General features: G+C 42.4%; 1 protein-coding gene across 3 annotated transcripts in view; it reads left to right on the forward strand.

Moving 5' to 3' along the window:
* Positions 1 to 25091, forward strand: part of LOC100559220 (uncharacterized) — a 103652-nt gene that overhangs the window by 38156 nt on the left and 40405 nt on the right. For all 3 annotated transcript variants that reach the window (XM_062983348.1, XM_062983347.1, XM_062983349.1), the window contains 5 exons: positions 2155 to 2271; positions 7100 to 7161; positions 8081 to 8209; positions 22755 to 22940; positions 23278 to 23380. In XM_062983348.1, the coding sequence (XP_062839418.1) occupies positions 2155 to 2271; positions 7100 to 7161; positions 8081 to 8209; positions 22755 to 22940; positions 23278 to 23380 (597 nt within the window). The remainder of the gene's footprint in view (positions 1 to 2154; positions 2272 to 7099; positions 7162 to 8080; positions 8210 to 22754; positions 22941 to 23277; positions 23381 to 25091) is intronic.

Consider the following 25091-nt stretch of genomic DNA (forward strand, 5'->3'; position numbering starts at 1 on the left):
CATGGACCATTAGTGGTCCCCAAGAACTAAAATATGGTCCGCTCCTCACTGTTACTACAATGAGAGCGATTGGTCTTGCAAAACGATCTTATAATGCTGAGGCAATGCAGATGTTGGGAGGGGAGAGGTTTACTACCCACAAAAGGCACAGCAACAAGCCTCCTGACTGCTGCTTCTCCTCCTTCCTCCCCCTGAGCGGATCCATTCCATGTGGCACCAGAAAGCAGGGGCGCCTTGATGTCTTCGTTTTTAGGCCTGTTCCCAGTGTTATTAGGGGTGCCGAGTTGCTATATTCTGTAAAGTTCCTAAGTTATTTATTTATTTACAGTATTTATATTCCGCCCTTCTTTCTCACCCCGAAGGGGACTCGGGGCGGATTACAATGAACACGTATATGGCAAACATTCAATGCCAACAGACAAACAACATATATAGACAGACACAGAGGCATTTAACATTTTTTTCCAGCTTCACGATTCCGGCCACAGGGGGAGCTGTTGCTTCACTGTCCACTAGTGGCTGTACTTCCTCATTCCTTTCCTCGTGTTTTGCTGGCAGTTTTATGATGTTGTAAATTAGTTAAATTAGCCTCCCGCATAAAGCGTACCTAAATTTCCCTACTTGACAGATACAACTGTCTTTCGGGGCTGCATAGGTCAACAGCAAGACGGGCTATTTAATGGTCGGGGGCTTAACCCGACCCGGGCTTCGAACTCATGACCTCTTGGTCAGTAGTGATTTATTGCAGCTGGTTACTAGCCAGCTGCGCCACAGCCCGACCCAGCTGCGCCACAGTTGGTGTATAAGCCCTGGTCTAGACCTGGAGAGGATGGCTATATCATCTGCATATAGCAAAGTGGCGAATCTCCTTTTGCCCAATCTGGTGGATCCATCATGGCTTCCTCAAGATCATTTAGGAATAAGTTAAACAGAGTAGGAGCTAAGATACAGCCCTGCCTTTCCCCTTTGGTAACAAATTGGTCCTGAAATTTGTCCATGGGGGCCGCATCTAACCTGTAAGCTACTATAAAGTTCTTTAATGAGAAGGAGCAGACTTTTATCAGTTAGGTACTTATCTAATTTGTCCCATCGTTTGGATCTGGAGACTGAATCAAACACAGTGTTTAGATCCTTTCTGGGTTTTATTTATTTATTTATTTATTTGCAACATTTATACCCCGCCCTTCTCACCCAAGGGGACTCAGGGCGGCTTACAAAAATTGGCAAAATTTAATGCCCAAAATGCAATCATAAAAACAGAACAATATAAACAAATCCATTAAAACATTGTTAAAACACATTATAAAAACCTTAAAACATATATATAATTAATTCCATTCGTCCGAGATCCTCATGCTTCATCCTTAATATTTCTCTACTAAATGAGAGAGAACTAAGCAATGGTCCATTATGGATGAATTTTTTTTCTAAAGGCTGCCTAGGCATCTGAAAGAATTTTATTTTTCTCAGTCTCCATCAACAGTTTCATACAGAAAAATCTTTCGTACAGTTTGCCTGGAATGGATAGCAACCTGATCGGTCTATAATTTCCAGGGTCTTCAGAAAATTGCATTGGATAGACCACATCCAAAGACTAGTCCATAGTCTTTAGGTATAGTTGTACTCACTGAAGTCCATAAGTCGTACTTCTCTATTGAAGTCCAAAACAGCAACATGCATCCACCTCCAATGAGGTGTAAGACAGACTGAATACAAAATGGAGTCCTGAGTCTGAATATGCTCAGTACAATCACATGTCTATAGTCCCTCCCACACCAAAGAGGTCAGTCAAATTGACAAATCAACATACACAGAGAATGCAGGTTAGCAAATATATACATTAACAAATAAATAGTGAAAAGCTTGGGAGGTTGCTATTTCCGACAGATGCTTCACCAAACTACAATATTAGCATTGCATTGCATTGAGATGTGGCCATTCAATGAGAGATGACATCCCTCAACGAGGAGTTCCCCTTTTGCTTGGGCTCAGCACTAAGATGACTGTATAACGCAAATCTAATGCGTACCTTCATTTTGGAGAGGTAGTTTAGCCCCATGAAGGTGAGCATTAGATTTGAGTAAATAGGAGATAGATGTTTCTGTGTCGTGTTGGAAGCCTCCCCTGACCACCTATGTGTTTGTGACCCACTAGGCTCCATGCTGACCTTTGGGAACCTGTATTACTTGCTGTTCTTCGGGTGGTGGCTGGCCTTGCTCTACCTCCTGGTCTCCCTCCTGATGTTCCTGACGGTGCTGGGAGCTCCATACGGTGAGTTTGGGGCTTCGGGACCCCAGGCTGTGGGTTGGATGTGGAGCCAGGGCCTTCAAACTCCTTTTCATGGAGGGCCTCATCAGCCTTAGGGTTGCCTTCAAAGGCACGTTCAATCCATTGACAAGAAATCCATTGACAGTGTGAGTTTGTGTGTGTACTCGGTTTGGGTTCCCTGATGTTGTTGGACAACAACTCCCATCACTTCTGATTACAAATAAGCAACCCAAAAAAATCCCAGAAATAAATCCACATATTATTTATTTATTTACAGTATTTATATTCCTCCCTTTATACCCCAAAGGGGACTCAGGGCAGATCACAATGTACATACACATGTACATGTACATATACATGGTAAACATTCAATGCCATATGATATACAAACAGAGACACAGAGGCAATTTAACATTTTCCAGTTTCTGGCTTCATGAGGGTAATCTCGATTCCGGCCACAGGGGGAGCTGCTGCTTCACCGTCCACTCACTGTGGCACCGAGTCCTTGATGGATTGCTTCCTCATTCCTTTCCTCGTGCTGCTGGACGATTTTTATGGTGTTGTAAATTAGTTAAATTAGCCTCCCCACATAAGTGGTACCTGAATTTCCTACTTGATAGATAAAACTATCTTTCCAGGTTGCTTAGGTCAAAAATGAGCTGGGCTATTTCGTCAGGCGCTCAATCCGACGCGGGCTGGCTTCGAACTCATGACTCTTCGTCAGTAGTGATTTATTACAGCTGGCTACTAACCACAAAATTATATAAAAATATAAAATTATAACACAAAATTATAACTCTCAATCAAAAATTAAGTAATAGCATAACCGATCAATTACTCCACATGTGCTCTATGGGGGAAAGGGCCATGGATTGCGAAGTCTTTTGAGGGAGAAGCCATGGCTTTGTGTTGGACGCACGTTGAGTAATTCATGGAAGCATAGAATCCTAGAGTTGGAAGGGACCTCTAAAGGCCATCCAGTCCAGCCCCCTTTTTCCATTTAGGAAACGCACCATCAAAGAATCATAGAGTTGGCCATCCAGTCCAACCCCCCTGCCAAGAAGCAGGGAAAGCACTCCTGACAGATGGCCATCCAGCCTCTTCTTAAAAGCCTCCAAAGCAGAGAGTCCCACTGTCTTATCACAGTCAGGAAGTTCTTCCTAATGTTCAGATGGAATCTTCTTTCCAGTTCAGTTAGGGTTAGGGTTAGGGTTACAGTTCGGTTAGGGGTAGGGTTAGAGTTAGGGTTAGTTTTAATGTTAGGGTTAGGGTTAAGAGAGGTTAGGGTTAGGTGTTAAGGTGTTACAGTTAGGGTTAGGGTTAGGGTTACAGTTCGGTTAGGGGTAGGGTTAGAGTTAGGGTTAGTTTTAGTGTTAGGGTTAGGGTTAACAGAGGTTAGGGTTAGGTGTTAAGGTGTTACGGTTAGGGTTACAGTTCGGTTAGGGGTAGGGTTAGAGTTAGGGTTAGTTTTAGTGTTAGGGTTAGGGTTAACAGGGGTTAGGGTTAGGTGTTAAGGTGTTAGGGTTAGGGTTAGGGTTACAGTTCGGTTAGGGGTAGGGTTAGAGTTAGGGTTAGTTTTAGGGTTAGGGTTAACAGGGGTTAGGGTTAGGTGTTAAGGTGTTACAGTTAGGGTTAGGGTTACAGTTCGGTTAGGGGTAGGGTTAGAGTTAGGGTTAGTTTTAGTGTTAGGGTTAGGGTTAACAGGGGTTAGGGTTAGGTGTTAAGGTGTTACGGTTAGGGTTACAGTTCGGTTAGGGGTAGGGTTAGAGTTAGGGTTAGTGTTAGGGTTAGGGTTAACAGGGGTTAGGGTTAGGTGTTAAGGTGTTACGGTTAGGGTTACAGTTCGGTTAGGGGTAGGGTTAGAGTTAGGGTTAGTTTTAGTGTTAGGGTTAACAGGGGTTAGGGTTAGGTGTTAAGGTGTTACGGTTAGGGTTAGGGTTACAGTTCGGTTAGGGGTAGGGTTAGAGTTAGGGTTAGTTTTAGGGTTAGGGTTAGGGTTAACAGGGGTTAGGGTTAGGTGTTAAGGTGTTACGGTTAGGGTTAGGGTTACAGTTCGGTTAGGGGTAGGGTTAGAGTTAGGGTTAGTTTTAGTGTTAGGGTTAGGGTTAACAGGGGTTAGGGTTAGGTGTTAAGGTGTTACAGTTAGGGTTAGGGTTAGGGTTACAGTTCGGTTAGGGGTAGGGTTAGAGTTAGGGTTAGTTTTAGTGTTAGGGTTAGGGTTAACAGGGGTTAGGGTTAGGTGTTAAGGTGTTACGGTTAGGGTTACAGTTCGGTTAGGGGTAGGGTTAGAGTTAGGGTTAGTTTTAGTGTTAGGGTTAGGGTTAACAGGGGTTAGGGTTAGGTGTTAAGGTGTTACGGTTAGGGTTAGGGTTACAGTTCGGTTAGGGGTAGGGTTAGAGTTAGGGTTAGTTTTAGTGTTAGGGTTAGGGTTAACAGGGGTTAGGGTTAGGTGTTAAGGTGTTAGGGTTAGGGTTACAGTTCGGTTAGGGGTAGGGTTAGAGTTAGGGTTAGTTTTAGTGTTAGGGTTAGGGTTAACAGGGGTTAGGGTTAGGTGTTAAGGTGTTACGGTTAGGGTTAGGGTTAGGGTTACAGTTCGGTTAGGGGTAGGGTTAGAGTTAGGGTTAGTTTTAGTGTTAGTGTTAGGGTTAACAGGGGTTAGGGTTAGGTGTTAAGGTTTTACAGTTAGGGTTAGGGTTAGGGTTACAGTTCGGTTAGGGGTAGGGTTAGAGTTAGGGTTAGTTTTAGTGTTAGGGTTAGGGTTAACAGGGGTTAAGGTTAGGTGTTAAGGTGTTACAGTTAGGGTTAGGGTTACAGTTCGGTTAGCGTTAGTTTTAGTGTTAGGGTTAAGAGGGGTTAGGGTTAGGTGTTAAGGTGTTACGGTTAGGGTTAGGGTTACAGTTCGGTTAGGGGTAGGGTTAGAGTTAACGTTAGTTTTAGTGTTAGGGTTAGGGTTAACAGGGGTTAAGGTTAGGTGTTAAGGTGTTACAGTTAGGGTTAGGGTTACAGTTCGGTTAGGGGTAGGGTTAGAGTTAGCGTTAGTTTTAGTGTTAGGGTTAAGAGGGGTTAGGGTTAGGTGTTAAGGTGTTACGGTTAGGGTTAGGGTTACAGTTCGGTTAGGGGTAGGGTTAGAGTTAGCGTTAGTTTTAGTGTTAGGGTTAAGAGGGGTTAGGGTTAGGTGTTAAGGTGTTACGGTTAGGGTTAGGGTTACAGTTCGGTTAGGGGTAGGGTTAGAGTTAGCGTTAGTTTTAGTGTTAGGGTTAGGGTTAACAGGGGTTAGGTTTAGGTGTTAAGGTGTTAGGGTTAGGGTTAGGGTTACAGTTCGGTTAGGGGTAGGGTTAGAGTTAGCGTTAGTTTTAGTGTTAGGGTTAAGAGGGGTTAGGGTTAGGTGTTAAGGTGTTACGGTTAGGGTTAGGGTTACAGTTCGGTTAGGGGTAGGGTTAGAGTTAGCGTTAGTTTTAGTGTTAGGGTTAAGAGGGGTTAGGGTTAGGTGTTAAGGTGTTACGGTTAGGGTTAGGGTTACAGTTCGGTTAGGGGTAGGGTTAGAGTTAGCGTTAGTTTTAGTGTTAGGGTTAGGGTTAACAGGGGTTAGGTTTAGGTGTTAAGGTGTTAGGGTTAGGGTTAGGGTTACAGTTCGGTTAGGGGTAGGGTTAGAGTTAGCGTTAGTTTTAGTGTTAGGGTTAGGGTTAACGGGTTAGGTTTAGGTGTTAAGGTGTTAGGGTTAGGGTTAGGGTTACAGTTCGGTTAGGGGTAGGGTTAGAGTTAGCGTTAGTTTTAGTGTTAGGGTTAGGGTTAACAGGGGTTAGGTTTAGGTGTTAAGGTGTTAGGGTTAGGGTTAGGGTTACAGTTCGGTTAGGGGTAGGGTTAGAGTTAGCGTTAGTTTTAGTGTTAGGGTTAGGGTTAACAGGGGTTAGGTTTAGGTGTTAAGGTGTTAGGGTTAGGGTTAGGGTTACAGTTCGGTTAGGGGTAGGGTTAGAGTTAGCGTTAGTTTTAGTGTTAGGGTTAAGAGGGGTTAGGGTTAGGTGTTAAGGTGTTACAGTTAGGGTTAGGGTTGGGGTTAGGGTTACAGTTGTGCTAGGGTTAGGGTTAAGGTTACAGTTTGGTTAGGGTTAGAGATAGGGTTAGGGTTATACAGTAGAGTCTCACTTATCCAACACTCGCTTATCCAACGTTCTGGATTATCCAACGCATTTTTGTAGTCAATGTTTTCAATATATCATGATATTTTGGTGCTAAATTCGTAAATACAGTAATTACTACATAGCATTACTGTTGTATTGAACTACTTTTTCTGTCAAATTTGTTGCATAACATGATGCTTAATTTGTATAATCATAACCTAATTTGATGTTTAATAGGCTTTTCCGTAATCCCTCCTTATTATCCAACATATTCACTTATCCAACATTCTGCTGGCCCGTTTATGTTGGATAAGTGAGACTCTACTGTACTTGGATTAGGGTTAATATTAAGGTTAAAGTTGGATACGGGTTAGGGTTAGGTGTAAAGGTTAGGGTTACAGTTGGGCTAGGGCTAGGGTTCTTCTTTGGCTCTACATAGGAGATCTTGCACTATTTGTAATGGCACAGGTGTATGTTGGGAGACAACGTCCCCAATGGTATTCCTTATACATGCTCTCAAGTAGCAATATGGTTTCCCTATCTATCTGTCTATTGCACTACAGCTCTTTGCATCTCTAACCATTATTCCTTCCGACTGGGAATGATGGGAGATGGAGTCTAAAGCATCAGTTTTATGGGAAATTGTGTTGCCCCTTGTTTTGCATTTGAATTGATTGTCTTTCTCTTTTTCTCAAACACCGATGGATATCCAGGAAAACTTTGTTGGAAACTTGCCTGGTATTTCCTTTGGCCTTTTGGGAAAGTGATTCAGAAGGTAAGTGCATCGGGGATCATGAAACATCCAACAAGTTGGGCAGAAAAACCCATTTGATGGTTGGACCAAGTCATTTTCATGGGTGTATCATGTCAACAAGTCACATCAAAGCTATATAAAAGTCACTTTAGAGATAACACATTGAGATCCAATTGAAGCTATATTAAAGTAATATCCAGTCCGAACTGTGGTTGTACTTTAAGGACTTTAATTCCTTTCACAAAGACTGGCTGTAAAACTCTGGAGGGGAGGTAGTTTGAGATCTGTCATTTAATAATTTTGTACTTCAAATGTGTAGCATTCAATCTGTTCCTTGCATCACACACCTTCCAAATAAATTGCTAGCGTGGGGGCAGAATTATTATTATTATTATTATTATTGTTATTATTATTAGGGTGTTCAGCCCACCCAAATAAATAATTTATAAGGTATTAAACCCAATAGATAAAACCACATTCCAGCATAATAACTATAATAATAATAATAATAAAGAAATTTGGGCTTGGCCCCATGTTAGTCGCCCCAAGTCCCTGCAGGGAGATGGAGGCGGGGAACACAAATAAAGTTGTTGTTGTTGTTATTATTATTATTATTTTGATAGTAGGATTTTCCTCCTTGTTCTGTGATTGCCAGCATTTTTATGGTGTCATTGAAATATCTCCTGGCAAAGCAATGCCTAATTTCTCTACTCACATTTCGGCTGTTTTCGAACTGCTTAGGTGGACAGTAAGCTAGGCTAACGGTCGGGTGCTCAATCCGACTCGGGGTTCGAACTTGTCACCTTCTGGTCAGCCATGATCTATTGTTGCTGGCAATGCTATGCTGCAGCCCGGCATGATTCTTATCTGGTGGAGCAATGGGAGAGTGAATGTTTAAGTCTGTTCTTCCTTCCTGTCTTTTTTGCTCCCCTTTTCCCAGATGCGGTCTTACAACCACAACTGCAACATGAAGTTCTGCAAGTACGACGTCATTCCGGAAGGCAAGGAGGCCAACCCACTCCTGACGCAGCAGGAGGAACCGGTCAAGCCGGACCCTGACACACACTGGGTGAGGGATTGGGGCCCGCTCCCCAATTTATTCCAGAATATCTTAGGGATGCAACGATGCCCAGGATAGATAGATACTTGGAGGGTGGAAGAACGAGTAAAACACACACACACACACAACACCCCTGCTAGCTAGGCACGTGAATGCAATCTTCTCACAGCCTCCTCCAGCTACTCAGTAGGAGAGACTGTCTCCAAAGCAAGCAGTTACCGTGTTTCCCCAAAAATAAGACCTCCCCAAAGAATAAGACCTAGCAGGGGTTTGGGGGTTTCCGTGGCTGCTGCTGCGCTGCCGTTTCTTCCTTCCTTCCATCTCCCTCCTGGCCATGCTGCCTTGCTTCCCAGAGGCTTCTGATTGGCTCCTGGAGCCCGGGCAAGGGAGGGTGGGAGGGAGGGAAGGAAGAGGGCTTTCCACTCGTCCCCAAGGCTTCGCTCCTTAAAGGTACAGGACGCATTGAGATTCTCCTCTCATCTTCCTATCCTATGCCATGAAACTGATTATTATATACTATTATTCTATTGCCATATTATTATCATCGTATTATTCTGTTACTATTATTATATCCCATTATTATATTATCCTATTAATATATTTTAAATCATTATATTATATTTTTCTATTATTATTATTATATCATTATATTATTATTCTATTATTCTATTATATTTTCATATTATTATATTATTATTCGCTTATTATTAAATTCCATTTTATATTACCCTATTAATATATTTTATATCATTATATGCTATACTATTATTCTATTATATTATCATATTATTATTTTATTATTATTAGCATATTCTGTTATTATTATTATATGCCATTATATATTATCCTATTAATATATTTTATATCATTCTATTCCATTCTATTATTCTATTATATTATCCTATTATTATTATATTATTATGCTATTCTGTTATTATATCCCATTATTATATTATCCTATTAATACCATATTATTATCATTTTCTGTTATTAATATATCCTATATTATATTATCTCATTAATATATTGTATATCATTATATTATTATTATATTATCATATTATTATTATAGTATATTATATTATTCATCATTCATGACTACATTGAAACTAGAATAGAGAGAAATCAGCGTGGAAACCTTGTGAAACCTAAACTGCAAGAGGTACCATAGATTGTTGTACATGTAAATAATGGTAGTAACAAGAAATTCTTGATAAGATTCATAGTTTGTCTGGTTATGCTGGTTTGTGATGACAACTACTTTACAGTATATAATAAATGTTCATTTTGTTGTTCAACAATAAATGTGAGCTCTTCTTCATGGAAAAATAAGACATCCCCTGAAAATAAGACCTAGTGCATCTTTGGGAGCAAAAATTAATATAAGACCCTGTCTTATTTTCGGGGAAACAGGGTAGGTCCAATCCTCAAAACACCGCAGAGTCTTGGTCACAGTTTGCAGAGATTTCATATCACAGCCTCTGACCTGAATAAATGCACTTGAGCTCTGGCTTTCATCCAAACTCCTTTAGAGATTTATTCTTCATACAACAAGAGATTTATTTTTCCACACACTGGAGATACATGCAATGCATTTCTGTCTAATACAGCATTTCTCTACCTGACATTTTCTGATCCCAAAACTTCACTCAGCCTTCTCTTCTCCAAGCTAAAAATACAGTAGAGTCTCTCTTATCCAACATAAATGGGCCGGCAGAACGTTGGATAAGCGAATATGTTGGATAATAAGGAGAGATTTTAAAAAAGCCTATTAAACATCAAAATAGGTTATGATTTTACAAATTAAGCACCAAAACATCACGTTAGACAACAAATTTGACAGAAAACGTAGTTCAATACGCAGTAATGTTATGTTGTAATTACTGTATTTACAAATTTAGCACCAAAATATCACGATGTATTGAAAACATTGTCTACAAAAATGTGTTGGATAATCCAGAACGTTGGATAAGCGAGTGTTGGATAAGTGAGAATCTACTGTACCAGGATCCCTAAATTTCTGCTTCTCATAGAGATTCATGGTTTCCAGGTGGTTGGCCATTTTGGTGGCCCCTCTCTGGACACCTTTCATCTTGACCATATGATCTTGGATTGTTTTCCCTCAGAACTGGACACAAGGTGGTTATTATTTCGCTGGATGGGTTTGTGAAATTATTTATAGTTTCCAAATCACGATCTCCCTGAACCGCTTCACTCTGGATAACAAGTGTCCTACAAGCAAGCAAAATACAGGAGAGTCCCATCTATCAGCAGAATCCAACTGCAAGCATCTCACCTTATCTATACACATTGTATAGTAAACTCACAGATTCAGGTTTCATCCACAATATCTGGAGCAGGGATCCTCAAACTTTTAAAGTGGAGGGCCGGTTCATGGTCCCTCAGATTGTTGAGGGGCCGAATTATCATTTGAAAAAAAAAAAAAACGAACAAATTCCTATGCTCACTGCACACGTCTTATTTGTAGTGCAAAAAAAAACCAAAAAAAAAAAAACCAACCCAGCAAAAATTACTTATTTATTTATTTACTACAGTTATACCCCACCCTCTCTCATCCTGAAGGGGAGTCAGAGCGGCTTACAAGTTGTATGCACATACAATATATTATATTATTAGCATAGCACAATAGTAACATTATATATTGCTATATTGTACTATACCACTATACCGTAATATTATTAGTAATATTACATTTAATATATAATATATAATTAATATTATTGTATTATACAATATTATTATATTGTATTATTATTATTATTATTATTATTATTATTATTATTATTATTATTACTAGCTGTGCCCGGCCACGCGTTGCTGTGGCAAAGTGGTGGTGGTATTGGTTAAAAATTGTTGTGTAATTTTTATTTGACGTTATTTGCATTTTTTTATTAATTGTATTGTAAGTTATATTTTTATTATATTTTATTATTTTCTTGTATTATTTTTAGTTATTTTCTGTTATTATAGTATTTTATTGTATTTTTTTAGTGTTTTTTAATAATTTTTTATTGGGTTGCTAGGAGACCAAGTTGGAGGAGCTTAGCCTTCTAACTGGCAGCAATTGGATAAAAGCAATCATTCCTCTCCCTCTAATTAGGACTTTATTTTTCTTTTCTTTTTGTTGTATCAACCTAGAGGCGTGGATGATGGGTTGTGTTGTCAAATTTCGAGGTTGGGGGGCCTGTAGTTTTGTTGTTTTGTGGGTTGCCGTGATGCCATCACTCTTTTATATATATAGATTAGCTGCCCTGAGTCCCCTATTGAGTGAGAAGGGCGGGGTAGAAATACTGTAATAAATAAATAAATACATATTATATTATATTGTATTACATTATAGTATTATTATCAGTATTATATGTATACACAATATATTATATTGTATATATATTATATTATATATTATATTATACACAATATAATATATATTATATTATGCTCTGGGCGTGGCCCCATGTTAGCCGCCCCGAGTCCCCGTTGGGGAGATGGTGGCGGGGTATAAATAAAGTTTTATTATTATTATTATATTATTACCATATCATTCATTTACAATATTTCATTTACAATATTAGTAAATGAAAGAACAATACAATATTTAAAAATAAAAATAATTTTAACCAACATACTGTAAACTTATCAGGATTTCAGTGGGAAATGTGGGCCTGCTTCTGGCCAATGAGATTATCAAGTAGGATTGTTGGTGTTATGCCTTCAAGTCATTTCAGACTTTGTCTAAAACTGAGGGTGGGGGCCAGGTAAACGGCCTTGGAGGGCCGCATCCGGCCCCCGGGCCTTAGTTTGGAGACCCCTGATCTGGAGGCTTTAATCTTCACCATTACAATATTTACAAATATACAAACAGGATACGCAGATCCACTTTCAGCTTGTCATTGCCAACAATCGGAGTCATCAGATAGTCACATACAACATAGGCAGATACTCACACAGAGTCACACAGGAGAGAGAAAGATGGATTCTTTCAGCCTTCTTATATAGCCATCTGCTAACAGTAGCTGATGCAACCTCTTTGCAATGATTACTGGCTGATGCAATCCCTTTGCAATTACTTACTTTACTTTACTTGGTGGTTGTTTGATATTATTACTGTTGTATTAACTTTTGTTTTGACATTTGTTTTATTACCTTATTGTGTTTTAACCTGTGTATATTGTGCTAATGTACTTGTGTTGTTACTCTTGTAACAATGTGAGCCGCCCCGAATCCCCGCGGGGAGATGGTGGCGGGTGCGGAGAAGAGATGTTGGATGTTTATTTAATTATATTATTATATTACTAGCTGTGCCCGGCCACGCGTTGCTGTGGCGTTGTCTGGTGGTGTTGGTGAGAAATTGTTGAGGTAGTGGTGGTATTGAATGTCTGTTGTATGGTTGTCTTTATGTTTAGTATGCACACTGAAGTGGATTATATGGCAGTGTGGAGTCAAGATAATCCAGTTCAAATCAGATAATATAAGATTCTAAATAGGTTATATAGCTGTGTGGAAGGGCCTTGAGTCTACATTGCCATATAATCCAGTTAAAATCTGATAATCTGTGGAAGAAGCCTAAGTGAGGCCTAACTGTGCCTGTCCCCTGGGCTGAGTAGGTTGCTAGGAGACCAAGTGGGTGGAGCTTAGCCTTCAAACTGGCAGCAATTGGATAAAAACTATTATTCCTCTCCCTGTAATTAGGACTTTATTTTTCTTTTCCTTTTTGTTGTATCAACCTAGAGCCGTGAATGATGGGTTGTGTTGTCAAATTTCGAGGTTGGGGGGCCTGTAGTTTTGTTGTTTTGTCCGCTGCTGTGATGACCCATGGGCCTTGTAGTCCTGCTCAGGACATTGTAATCCCTGATGAAGATGAAAACTTGGGTTTTTTACCTTCCCAGTCTGAACTGGATTCCTCTCAGCCAGATCCTTCCCAGGCAGATCTGGAAACCTTGCACCTGCAAGAAAGTTGTGCCCCAGAAGTATGTCAAACAACCCCAGAGCCTACTTCTCCCGTGTTCTTGCGCCGGGAGTTTTGTAAACAACAGAGAAGTTTGGATTCAGCTTCGCGCAGGAGTGCGAGGATAGCAGCTAAGAATGTTGCCAATTAACATTGGTTCTCGTGAGAATCTTTAAGGAGTTTAACATCTGGTCTCAGAGTTTAGCTTTCGTTTCTGGTTCCCAGAGAACCGCTTTGGTGAGAAAGTTGGACTCTATATAGGTGTTTTGCCCGCGTAGCAACTTCGCGGAGTCAATTCGTCAGCCTACGGAGCGAGTTGTGTCTGGACAGCGCGCTCCGATTCAAGCCTCGCTTCAGCTCAAGCCTTGCCTTGCTATCCAGCCTCGCCTTGCTTCCCAGCCTTTGTTTACCTACGGACTTTGCCTTGTTTCCCAGGACTAATCCTTGCCTTGTTTCACGGATTTTACCAAGTTATTCCACGGACCTTGTTCTTGTTCTTAGTTACCTTGTTTCACGTTCAAGCCTTGTTTCAAGTATCAAGTTATTTCCTAGCCACGCTCAAGTTTTATGGACTAAGGACCTTGTCATCTCCCCTCACTTTGCTTGGCAAAGTGAGTGTTTCGGTTATTGGATTACAACTTTGGACCTTAATATTTCTTATTGGACATTGCTTTTTTGGACTAATTCTGACCTTTCCTGAAGGGTCTAATTCTGGACTATTTTCTATACTTGTTTTTATTAACTTTATATATTCCTTCAATAAAGATATTAGTTAGATTCTGGCCTCTGTGTATGGTTATTGGTGCCTCTGCCGCCTGGGTCGTGACAGTTTGACTCCGCCACCCATAAGCACCAACTAACCGAGGCCAGGATGTCTACCGGAGCCGCGCCGGCTGGACAGCCGCTCAGCTACACCATCAGCAAGGACGAAGTGGACCGCATCCGTGACAGACTCAACGCGCAGGATGGAGAAATAAAAGGGTTGAGGGAGCGCGGAGTTCGCCTCCCGGCCATGGCGTTGCCTACCAAGTTTTCTGGAGAAGCTGCTAAGGTTCATGTTTTCCGCCGCCAATGTCAAGCTTATCTAGAGGCCCGTGATGCCGAGTTTCCCCAAGAAGACATCAAGGTGGCGTGGGTCTACAGTCTTCTAGACGGACCAGCGGCTAGCTGGGCGACGGCCCTGTTTGATCAAGCCTCCCCCCACCTAAGTTCAGCACAACGCTTCTTGGATCACCTTAAGGAGACCTGGGGAATCGAGGACAATTTGGAGGCAGCCGGTCACAAACTCCGGCGCCTCCTTCAAGGAGACAGACCCATGTCTCAGTACATAGCCGAGTTCCGCGTGCTGGCCCACAACACCGGCTGGAACGATGTAGCCCTCAGAGGACAATTTCGGGAGGGTCTCAACATTGAAATGCTGGAAGAAATCTCCAAGGTGGATCCTCCCCAGACCCTCGAGGCACTCATTGATCAATGTTTACGGGCTGAAGTCATGATTGCCAACAGGAAACAATGGGTTCGAGGCCAGGGCGGTAGAGCCGGGGCAAAACCCCCCGCTCCCGCCAGTGTTCAGCCACGTCCGGTGTGGAGACCCCCGCCGCCAACCCCATACCCCAGAGGAGGCGAGGAGGTGCCGATGCAGTTGGGCAATGTGCGTCCCAGACTAGATGCCGCCGAGAAGGCCCGTCGTCAACGCTTGAACCTCTGCTGGTACTGCGGGAACGGGGGCCACTTCGCCAGAGAGTGCCCAGCCAAAGGGAAGCCTGCCGCCCGTCTTGCGGCGGCGTCCTCCACGGAGTCGAAGGCGTCTGAGCCGACTGGCACACAGCCGGCGGGGGAAGCCAACGACCGGGTGTAGAGAGGCTCGCCAACCCGGTCAAAAAATCCATCCAAGAGCCGCCAACCGGGGTCCTGTTCCTTCTCGTGGTCACATTATGGTCAGCAAAAAGGGGACCCGTCATGATCCACGCCATGATAGACTCTGGAGCTACCAACAATTTCATCGATAGAGAGTATGCCGACTCTCTGGGATTACAATATCATGATTTCAAGAATGCCCGTGTGGTGCAAGCCATAGACGGCCGTCCCCTCAAGACGGGCCCCGTAAGCCAGTGGTCGGAACCCACCAGGATGTGGATAAGGGAACATATGGAAGAGATTTCCTTCTTTGTTACCGAGGTTCCCCATTTCCCTGTGATTTTGGGAATTCCATGGCTGACACTCCACGACCCTAACATCTCTTGGTCCAACAGAGAACTGCAGTTTGCTTCACCGTACTGCCAAAACCATTGCCTCGTAGCCAAGGTATGCCATGCCACAGACTCCGAGCCCATCATCACCTTGCCAAAGAAGTACTCCGAGTATTGGGATGTATTCAATGAGAAAGAAGCCGAAAAATTACCCCCACATAGACCTTATGACTGTGCCATTGACTTGGTGGAGGGGGCCCCGATCCCGCGAGGGCATCTCTACTCCCTGACTGAACCAGAGCAAGAAGCTCTCAGGGAATTCTTAGAGACAAACCTTCGCAAGGGGTTCATCAGACCCTCTCAATCCCCAGCCGCCTCCCCAGTGATGTTTGTGAAGAAGAAGTCAGGGGAATTACGCTTGGTGGTGGACTACAGAGCATTGAACAATATCACCAAGCGGAACAGCTATCCCCTGCCCTTAATCTCGGATCTACTGGACCGACTTCGAGGAGCCAAGGTCTACACCAAGCTGGATCTTCGGGGGGCTTATAATCTAGTTCGCATCAGAGAAGGGGACGAGTGGAAGACCGCCTTCCAGACTAAATTCGGATTATTCGAGTCCCGAGTTATGAATTTCGGTTTATGCGGAGCTCCCGCAACGTTCCAGCATTTTGTCAACGATATTTTTCAGGACTATCTAGACAGATTCTTGATAATCTACCTGGACGATTTTTTGGTGTTTTCCAGATCACAATCAGAACATGAGAACCACGTCAAAATGGTGTTGCAACGACTGCGGGATCATGGACTTTATGCCAAGCTAGAAAAATGCGCTTTTGATCTACAAGAGGTAGATTTCCTTGGCTACCGCATCTCGCCTCTAGGGCTTTCCATGGATCCAGCCAAAGTTTCAGCAGTATTGGAATGGCGGGCGCCAACTAACAAGAAAGAGGTGCAGCGTTTCTTGGGGTTCGCGAACTACTACCGCAAGTTCATTCCAGATTTTGCCCGCTGGTCCGACCCCATCACTAGCTGCATCCGTGGAAAGCAGCCTTTCCGCTGGACTGATCAAGCAGAGAAAGGGTTCCAGCAACTGAAGAAACTATTCACCTCCCAGCCAATTCTACAGCACCCAAATCCTGGAACCCCTTTTGTGGTGCAAGCGGACGCCTCTGATGTGGCAATTGGGGCTGTACTCTTACAACCGGTGGGAGATCACCTCCACCCCTGTGCCTTTTATTCTCGTCAACTAACCACACCAGAGAGGAATTACACCATTTGGGAAAAAGAACTACTGGCCATAAAGGCAGCCTTTGAAACTTGGAGACATTGGCTAGAAGGGGCCAAATTCCCCATTGAAGTCCACACTGATCATCGTAATCTAGAACATCTAAGAACTGCCCGCAAACTAAATCAGAGGCAGCAACGTTGGGCTTTATTCTTTGAACGTTTCAACTTCCAGATCCATTATGTGACCCCAGCTCAAACCAAGCAAGCAGACGCCCTGTCACGTAAACCGGAATACGCTGCAGGACGCAAGGAGACCTTTGAATCCCAACTGCTACAACCTGAGAACTTTGCCACGCTCACAGTGGGGAACACCAAATCCAGTCCCATTGGTTCAACTTCCCCTACTCCAGGACCCATCTGTGCTCAAGAAATCAGGGCTAGTCAGCAAGCAGATGCCTGGGCGCAGGACCAACTTCGCCAAGGTCTGCATTTTCCCTTTTCGCTTAAAGATGGGCTGCTCTGCTATAGAAATCATGTTTATATCCCACCCGGACCGGGCAGGGAAAAAGCGCTTCGTCTGTGTCATGACTGCAAACCAGCAGGACACTTCGGACTATTTAAAACCATGCATTTGATCCTAAGAGATTTTTGGTGGCCCAAGATCCGCAAGGATGTGGAAAAATATGTCAACACCTGCCCAGTATGCCAGCGCTCCAAGATACGAAGGGAGAAGCCCTCAGGGCTTTTGCACCCCCTTCCTACCCCATCTCGCCCATGGGAAATAATTTCCGCGGATTTCATCACGGACCTACCACCTTCCTGTGGATTCACCACGATCTTAGTGGTGGTGGACCTATTCACCAAGTTAGCCCATTTCATTCCCTGCGAAGGCCTCCCCACGGCCAAAGAAACTGCGGATCTATTTCTTCAGCATGTTTTCAGACTACATGGATTGCCCAAGAGTTTAGTCACAGACCGTGGATCTCAATTCACCTCTCGTTTTTGGAAGGCACTACAAAAACTACTGGGCATAGACTCTCGCTTATCTTCAGCTCATCATCCCCAAACAGATGGGCAAACGGAGCGCACCAATGCCACTTTGGAGCAGTATCTTCGCTGTTATGTAAACTACCAACAGGACAATTGGGCTTCTCTGTTACCACTGTCTGAGTTTGCCTACAATAATGGAGTTCAAGCTTCTACAAAAGAAACGCCGTTCTTTGCAAACTACGGTTTCCATCCACGTTTCTTTCCCCCTGTCATTGAAACTTCAGAAGTTCCCGCAGCAGAGGATTGGCTGCAGGAACTCACAGCGGTGCAACAACTTTTGCTCCAGCAACTGGACCAAGCCAAGGAGGACTATAAACGCCACGCTGACAAACACCGCCAGCCGGGCCCCGAAATCAAGGTAGGAGATCGGGTTTTTCTGTCCACTCGCTTTCTGCCCTCCCACCGCCCATGCCGGAAGTTAGATGCCCGCTTCATTGGCCCCTATCCAGTGGTGGCGCAATTAAACCCCGTGACTTTCAAACTCCAACTTCCGCGTTCAATGCGCATTCACCCAGTGTTTCACCGTTCCCTGCTCCTTCCGGCGGATGGTGTGCGTCCTGATACAGACCAACCGGCCCCCCCTCCTGTTTTGATGAATGGGGAGGAGGAGTTCGAGGTTGAGGACATTTTGGATTCTCGCTTTCATCGCCGCCGCCTACAATATCTCATTGACTGGGTGGGTTTTGGGCCTGAGGAACGCTCTTGGGAAGACGCCTCCACAGTCCATGCTCCTGATCTAACCCGTCGCTTCCATCTGACCTATCCCACCAAACCGCGACCTCGCGCCTCGGGGAGAGGACCCCAGTTTGGGAGGGGCCCTGAGGAGGGGGATAGTGTGATGACCCATGGGCCTTGTAGTCCTGCTCAGGACATTGTAATCCCTGATGAAGATGAAAACTTGGGTTTTTTACCTTCCCAGTCTGAACTGGATTCCTCTCAGCCAGATCCTTCCCAGGCAGATCTGGAAACCTTGCACCTGCAAGAAAGTTGTGCCCCAGAAGTATGTCAAACAACCCCAGAGCCTACTTCTCCCGTGTTCTTGCGCCGGGAGTTTTGTAAACAACAGAGAAGTTTGGATTCAGCTTCGCGCAGGAGTGCGAGGATAGCAGCTAAGAATGTTGCCAATTAACATTGGTTCTCGTGAGAATCTTTAAGGAGTTTAACATCTGGTCTCAGAGTTTAGCTTTCGTTTCTGGTTCCCAGAGAACCGCTTTGGTGAGAAAGTTGGACTCTATATAGGTGTTTTGCCCGCGTAGCAACTTCGCGGAGTCAATTCGTCAGCCTACGGAGCGAGTTGTGTCTGGACAGCGCGCTCCGATTCAAGCCTCGCTTCAGCTCAAGCCTTGCCTTGCTATCCAGCCTCGCCTTGCTTCCCAGCCTTTGTTTACCTACGGACTTTGCCTTGTTTCCCAGGACTAATCCTTGCCTTGTTTCACGGATTTTACCAAGTTATTCCACGGACCTTGTTCTTGTTCTTAGTTACCTTGTTTCACGTTCAAGCCTTGTTTCAAGTATCAAGTTATTTCCTAGCCACGCTCAAGTTTTATGGACTAAGGACCTTGTCATCTCCCCTCACTTTGCTTGGCAAAGTGAGTGTTTCGGTTATTGGATTACAACTTTGGACCTTAATATTTCTTATTGGACATTGCTTTTTTGGACTAATTCTGACCTTTCCTGAAGGGTCTAATTCTGGACTATTTTCTATACTTGTTTTTATTAACTTTATATATTCCTTCAATAAAGATATTAGTTAGATTCTGGCCTCTGTGTATGGTTATTGGTGCCTCTGCCGCCTGGGTCGTGACAGCTGCCCTGATGCCATCACTCTTTTATATATATAGATAACCGCTGCCACCAGTGTAAAGATGTTTATAATGCAGCCACCAGATGTAAAAGGGATTGTCAACGCTTGCCACTACTATGGGAAGATATAGCCACTAGCTACTTAGAGAGGAGACCTTTTAAATTTTGTTTTTCTTCTTCTTGTTTGTTTTTGATGGTAATATATATGACATAAACTGAGATGTTTAAAGGAACAATAACACGTTTATTCTGGCACAAAGCTTAATGGTTACAGTAACTTTCTCTTTGGAGGCACTTTGATTAACAGGTGCAAGGCTAGAATGAGGTGTTTCAAACTTCTTAAAATGTCACTTCTTTCTTTACTGCTCTAAACTGCAGTCACCCTGTGAATTACAATCACAGATTATCTGTTCCTCATCAGGAGACAGACTACCTTAAAATAAGTCACCAAACTTATTTTAAATTGACTCAAAAATAAGCATTTGAGTCTCCCTGATCCCTTCAACTGAGGGTCAGTCTTCACTGTACCTCATCAGGGCACAGACTAACTGCATCTTTTTCAAACCTGCACTTCTCCACCAAAACGGCAGTTGGCTCCACCCACTTCTCCATGGCAACCAACTCATGAGTGCAGAGTAACTGAAATATTGACCCTTTTAAAACGTAATTAAACATAACATCTGTAAACTAAAAAATTCACACTTCGTTACAGTGGGGTATAAATAAAGTTTTATTATTATTATTATTATTATTTACTTATTTACGTATTTACTTAGGCAATTCCTTGTTTTCCGTGTATGAAGGCTTTCCAAGTGTAGTGTCCTGGCGGTGGACACGTAGGTGATTGTAGAGCCCTATTTTTGACCCAGATGTTCTTCCACAGTGAGGACATTGGTTTCTAGGTGGAAAGCAACCCCGGTCAGGGTTGGCTTGACACGCCTTCTTCTTGGCACGTTTCTCCCTTTTGCCCTCCATTCATATCTCTACAGCACTGCTGGTCACAGCTGACCTCCAGTTAGAGTGCCCAAGGACCAGGGCTTCCCTGTTCTCGGTGTTTATGCCACAGTTTTAAAAGCTTCAAGTTCATCTTTAAATCTGTTTTCCTGTCCACCAACATTACATTTTCCGTTCTTGAGTTCAGAGTATAGTAACTGCTTTGGAGACGGTGATCTTTGGGCATTCGGACAACATGGCCTTCAGTCCAGCGGAGTTGATGGCGTAGGAGCATCACTTCAATGATGGTGGTTTCTCTGCTTCATTCGGAAGAATGCTGCACTCGCAGAGCTCATGCGGTGTTGTATTTTAGTCTCAATGCTGACTTTTGTGGAGAGGTGGCTGCCAAGGGAGCAGAAATGGTCGACATTTTCTAATGTGACACCGTTAAGCTGTATTCCTGGCCTTGCAGAGGGATTAGCTGGTGCCTTTTGCTGGAAGAGCAATTTAGTTTTCTCAGTGTTCATTGAGAGGCTGAGCTTCTCGTATGCTTCTGGGAAGGTGTTTAGAGTGGCTTGTAGGTCTTCTTCTGAATGAGCACAGACTACCTTATCATCAGCATATTGGAGTTCTATAACAGATACTCTTGTGATCTTGGTTTGACTTTGTCTGCTGAGGTTAAATAGCTTACCATCTGTCCGATAACCCTTTGCAATACACCTCACATGGTTATGACTCGGCCATTACCACATTCCCTTAGTATTGCATCATGACATTCAGTCACTACCCAGGTGCTATCAATATTCCACATATTCATCAATCCAGATTTTTATATGACTAGGAATGCTGTGCCATACCTATCTAACATATTTTTCAGGGTGAGAAGTGTTGGGAATTGATGAGCCGCTAAGCTCTAATCACCCCCTTTAAGAGGTAAATTCCCATTAAAATAGCAGAGTAAAAATGCAGCAGTGAGACTTACGCGCGGTGTGAGTTTTGGAAGCCTTTGTGTATTCAGGACGGCAAAGGACTACAAAGTTAGCTTCAAAGTTTAAAAGCATTTATTGAGGTAAAAAGAAATCCATTGATGGATAGAAAAGCTTTGGCGCTAACTACCTAATCTAATCTGTTCTAATACACATAGACGGATTAAAATAACAAAGGTCTAGATCAGGGGTCCTCAAACTTTTTAAGTGGAGGGCCGGTTCATGGTCCCTCAGACTGTTGAGGGGCTGAATTATCATTTGAAAAAAATGAACCAATTCCTATGCACACTGCACATGTCTTATTTGTAGTGCAAAAACCCCCATCAACAATTTATTGTTTGTTTGTTTGTTTACTACATTTATACCCCACCCACTCTCAACCCGAAGGGGACTCAGAGCAGTTTACAAGTTGTATGTACATACAATATATTATATTATTGGCATAGCACAATATTAGCATTATATATTGCTATATTGTAATATACTGTAAACTATAAATAAACTATACTGTAATATTAATAATATTACATTTAATATATAATTAATATTATTATATTGTATTATTATTAGTATTATATGATATTACATTATAATATTATTATCAATATTATATGTATATAGGTACACAATATATGATATTATTACCATACCATAATATTAGTAAAGGAAAGAACAATACAATATTTAAAAATAAAACAATTTTAACCTACATAATCCTACCAGGATTTCAATGGGAAGTGTGGGCCTGCTCCTAGCCAATGAGATAGTCAGGTTAATTAGGATTGTGTGCCTTCAAGTCATTTCAGACTTTGGGTGAGCCTAAGTCTAAAACTGAGGGCAGGGGCCAGGTAAATGACCTTGGAGGGCCGCATCCGGCCCCCGGGCCTTAGTTTGGGGACCCCTGGTCTAGATAGCTACATCTTGACTAGAAGAGGGGACAAAGTGCATCCTCTCTGGAACAAAGCAGGAAGATGGAATGGCGACCAAGCCTCGTGGGTCGCTTCTTCTCTAGGGCCATAAACATTCCAAAGGCCAAATTGGGGAAGTTACGTCAACCCTAGGAGAGATCACATTTCTAAAGCATCAAAAGGGTGGGTTGACCTAAATAGGACAGGAAGGTGGAAATAATAGTAAAGCCTAATCAAAGCATGCATGGAACTGGGGAAGGTGTCCCTATCTCTTTTCTAGGCTTCCTATCTAACCATAGAGACTTAAGCAGTACAGGATGACATTTTTCCAACAAGAAGGTCTGGCCAAAGCAGAAGAAGAGATTGGGACCAGGACTTACCTCCATCTCACATCATTCAGCCTAGAGACTTGAGGACTAGAAACCTAGAGAAGGTAGGACTCCTGATAGATGTAAGGATCTGACTGGGGTTTCCTTCCTTCCTTTCCAGCGCCGTCCCAGCACCGTGATCTGGCTCCTCTCGGGCTACCCGTTCCTCTGCGTGGCCCACGGCCTGATCTGCCTGGTCTCCTGGCTCCTGGTCTTCAACATCCCCATCGCCAAGATGAATGCCCGCGCCATCGCCAGGGTCCTGCTCCTGCCCCCGGAACGCGTCCACATCCAGAGCCTCCGGAAGGTCAGGAAACACAAACAAAGGGACCAAAACTGACCAATGGCCAACTTCGGCCCTCCGGGTGTTTTGGACTTCAACTCCCACAATTCCTAACAGCCGGTAGGCTGTTAGGAATTGTGGGAGTTGAAGTCCAAAACACCCGGAGGGCCAAAGTTGGCCCATGTCTGCTAAATTGGAATTGGGATGTCCATAAATGTGGGATTTTAAGGTCACACTCAGCCTCCTAAACTGCAATTTACCCTCCTCTATATTAGATAAATTAACTGACATTTCAGCTTTGGAGCTGAGTAACTAGTGTCATTAGTCTTAAGCTTGCCTTTCTTTTTGTTCCGTGGTCCAGACCTCTGTGCTCCTGGATGCCGAGGTGGTCCTTTGCTGCTACCGCGCTTGCAACGCTTATTATTACAAATACGCCGTGGACGGAATCAACGTCTTTGCCGTCAGTATCCTTTCTGTCACTGGGTTCCAGCAATGCCAGGCTTCACTTGTTTTACACTTTTTAAAATTAATTTATCAATCAAAATATATAAGTTTACATTTTCCTCATTTTACAATATCTTAAACATATCATGTTGTATACAATCAGACAGTAAAAAAAAATCAAAACATCTTTAAACATATTTCTTATCAGTTTTAGACTTTTCCATTACAACTTTACTACATATCTCTCTACTACACCCTTTTATCTACTTATACATATTTTATTTATTATTTTATTATGACACAGCAAACAAGATAGATATGCTGGATTTCGTATCACAAAATCACAAGTCGAACACTTCCCAAGTCTCTAGGACTGTGTTATTATTATTATTATTATTATTATTATTATTATTATTATTATTATTATTATTTTATGACACAGCAAACAAGATAGATATGCTGGATTTCGTATCACAAAATCACAAGTCGAACACTTCCCAAGTCTCTAGGACTGTGTTATTATTATTATTATTATTATTATTATTATTATTATTATTTTATTATGACACAGCAAACAAGATAGATATGCTGGATTTCGTATCACAAAATCACAAGTCGAACACTTCCCAAGTCTCTAGGACTGTGTTATTATTATTATTATTATTATTATTATTATTACTATTATTTTATTATGACACAGCAAACAAGATAGATATGCTGGATTTCGTATCACAAAATCACAAGTCGAACACTTCCCAAGTCTCTAGGACTGTGTTGTTATTATTATTATTATTATTATTATTATTATTACTATTATTTTATTATGACACAGCAAACAAGATAGATATGCTGGATTTCGTATCACAAAATCACAAGTCGAACACTTCCCAAGTCTCTAGGACTGTGTTATTATTATTATTATTATTATTATTATTATTATTATTACTATTATTTTATTATGACACAGCAAACAAGATAGATATGCTGGATTTCGTATCACAAAATCACAAGTCGAACACTTCCCAAGTCTCTAGGACTGTGTTATTATTATTATTATTATTATTATTATTATTATTATTACTATTATTTTATTATGACACAGCAAACAAGATAGATATGCTGGATTTCGTATCACAAAATCACAAGTCGAACACTTCCCAAGTCTCTAGGACTGTATTATTATTATTATTATTATTATTATTATTATTTTATTATGACACAGCAAACAAGATAGATATGCTGGATTTCGTATCACAAGTCGAACACTTCCCAAGCGTCTAGGACTGTGTGATGTATTTTCGGATGATGCGCGCAGATCCCAGCAGGGTGGCCTTTTGCAGTTGGCAGATCGTGATTTTGTCAATGTCTATTGTTTCCAAATGCCGGCTGAGATCTTTTGGCATGGCACTTATTGTTATTGTTATTGTTATTATTGTTATATCTTTCCCCCCTCTTCCCTTCTGTTTTACACTTATGGTAACAATGGATTTCAGATGTTTTCTCCCTGGCAGTCAAGACTGAGTGATATCAAAGGCTTTCTTAGCTGGAATCATTGGGTTACTGTTAGTGTTTGGGATCTGTCTGGCCATGTTCCAGAAGCATTCTCTCCAGATGTTTCTCCTGCATCTGTGACTGGCACCCTCGGAGGTTCTGCTGACAATGAGACAAGTGGAATGTGTGTTGAATGAAAAATAATGCCTCCACCTTCGTTACTTGGGTTTGGATGGGAGT

Source organism: Anolis carolinensis, chromosome 5, assembly GCF_035594765.1.
Source record: "Anolis carolinensis isolate JA03-04 chromosome 5, rAnoCar3.1.pri, whole genome shotgun sequence".
In the NCBI taxonomy this organism is placed as follows: Eukaryota; Metazoa; Chordata; class Lepidosauria; order Squamata; family Dactyloidae; genus Anolis; species Anolis carolinensis.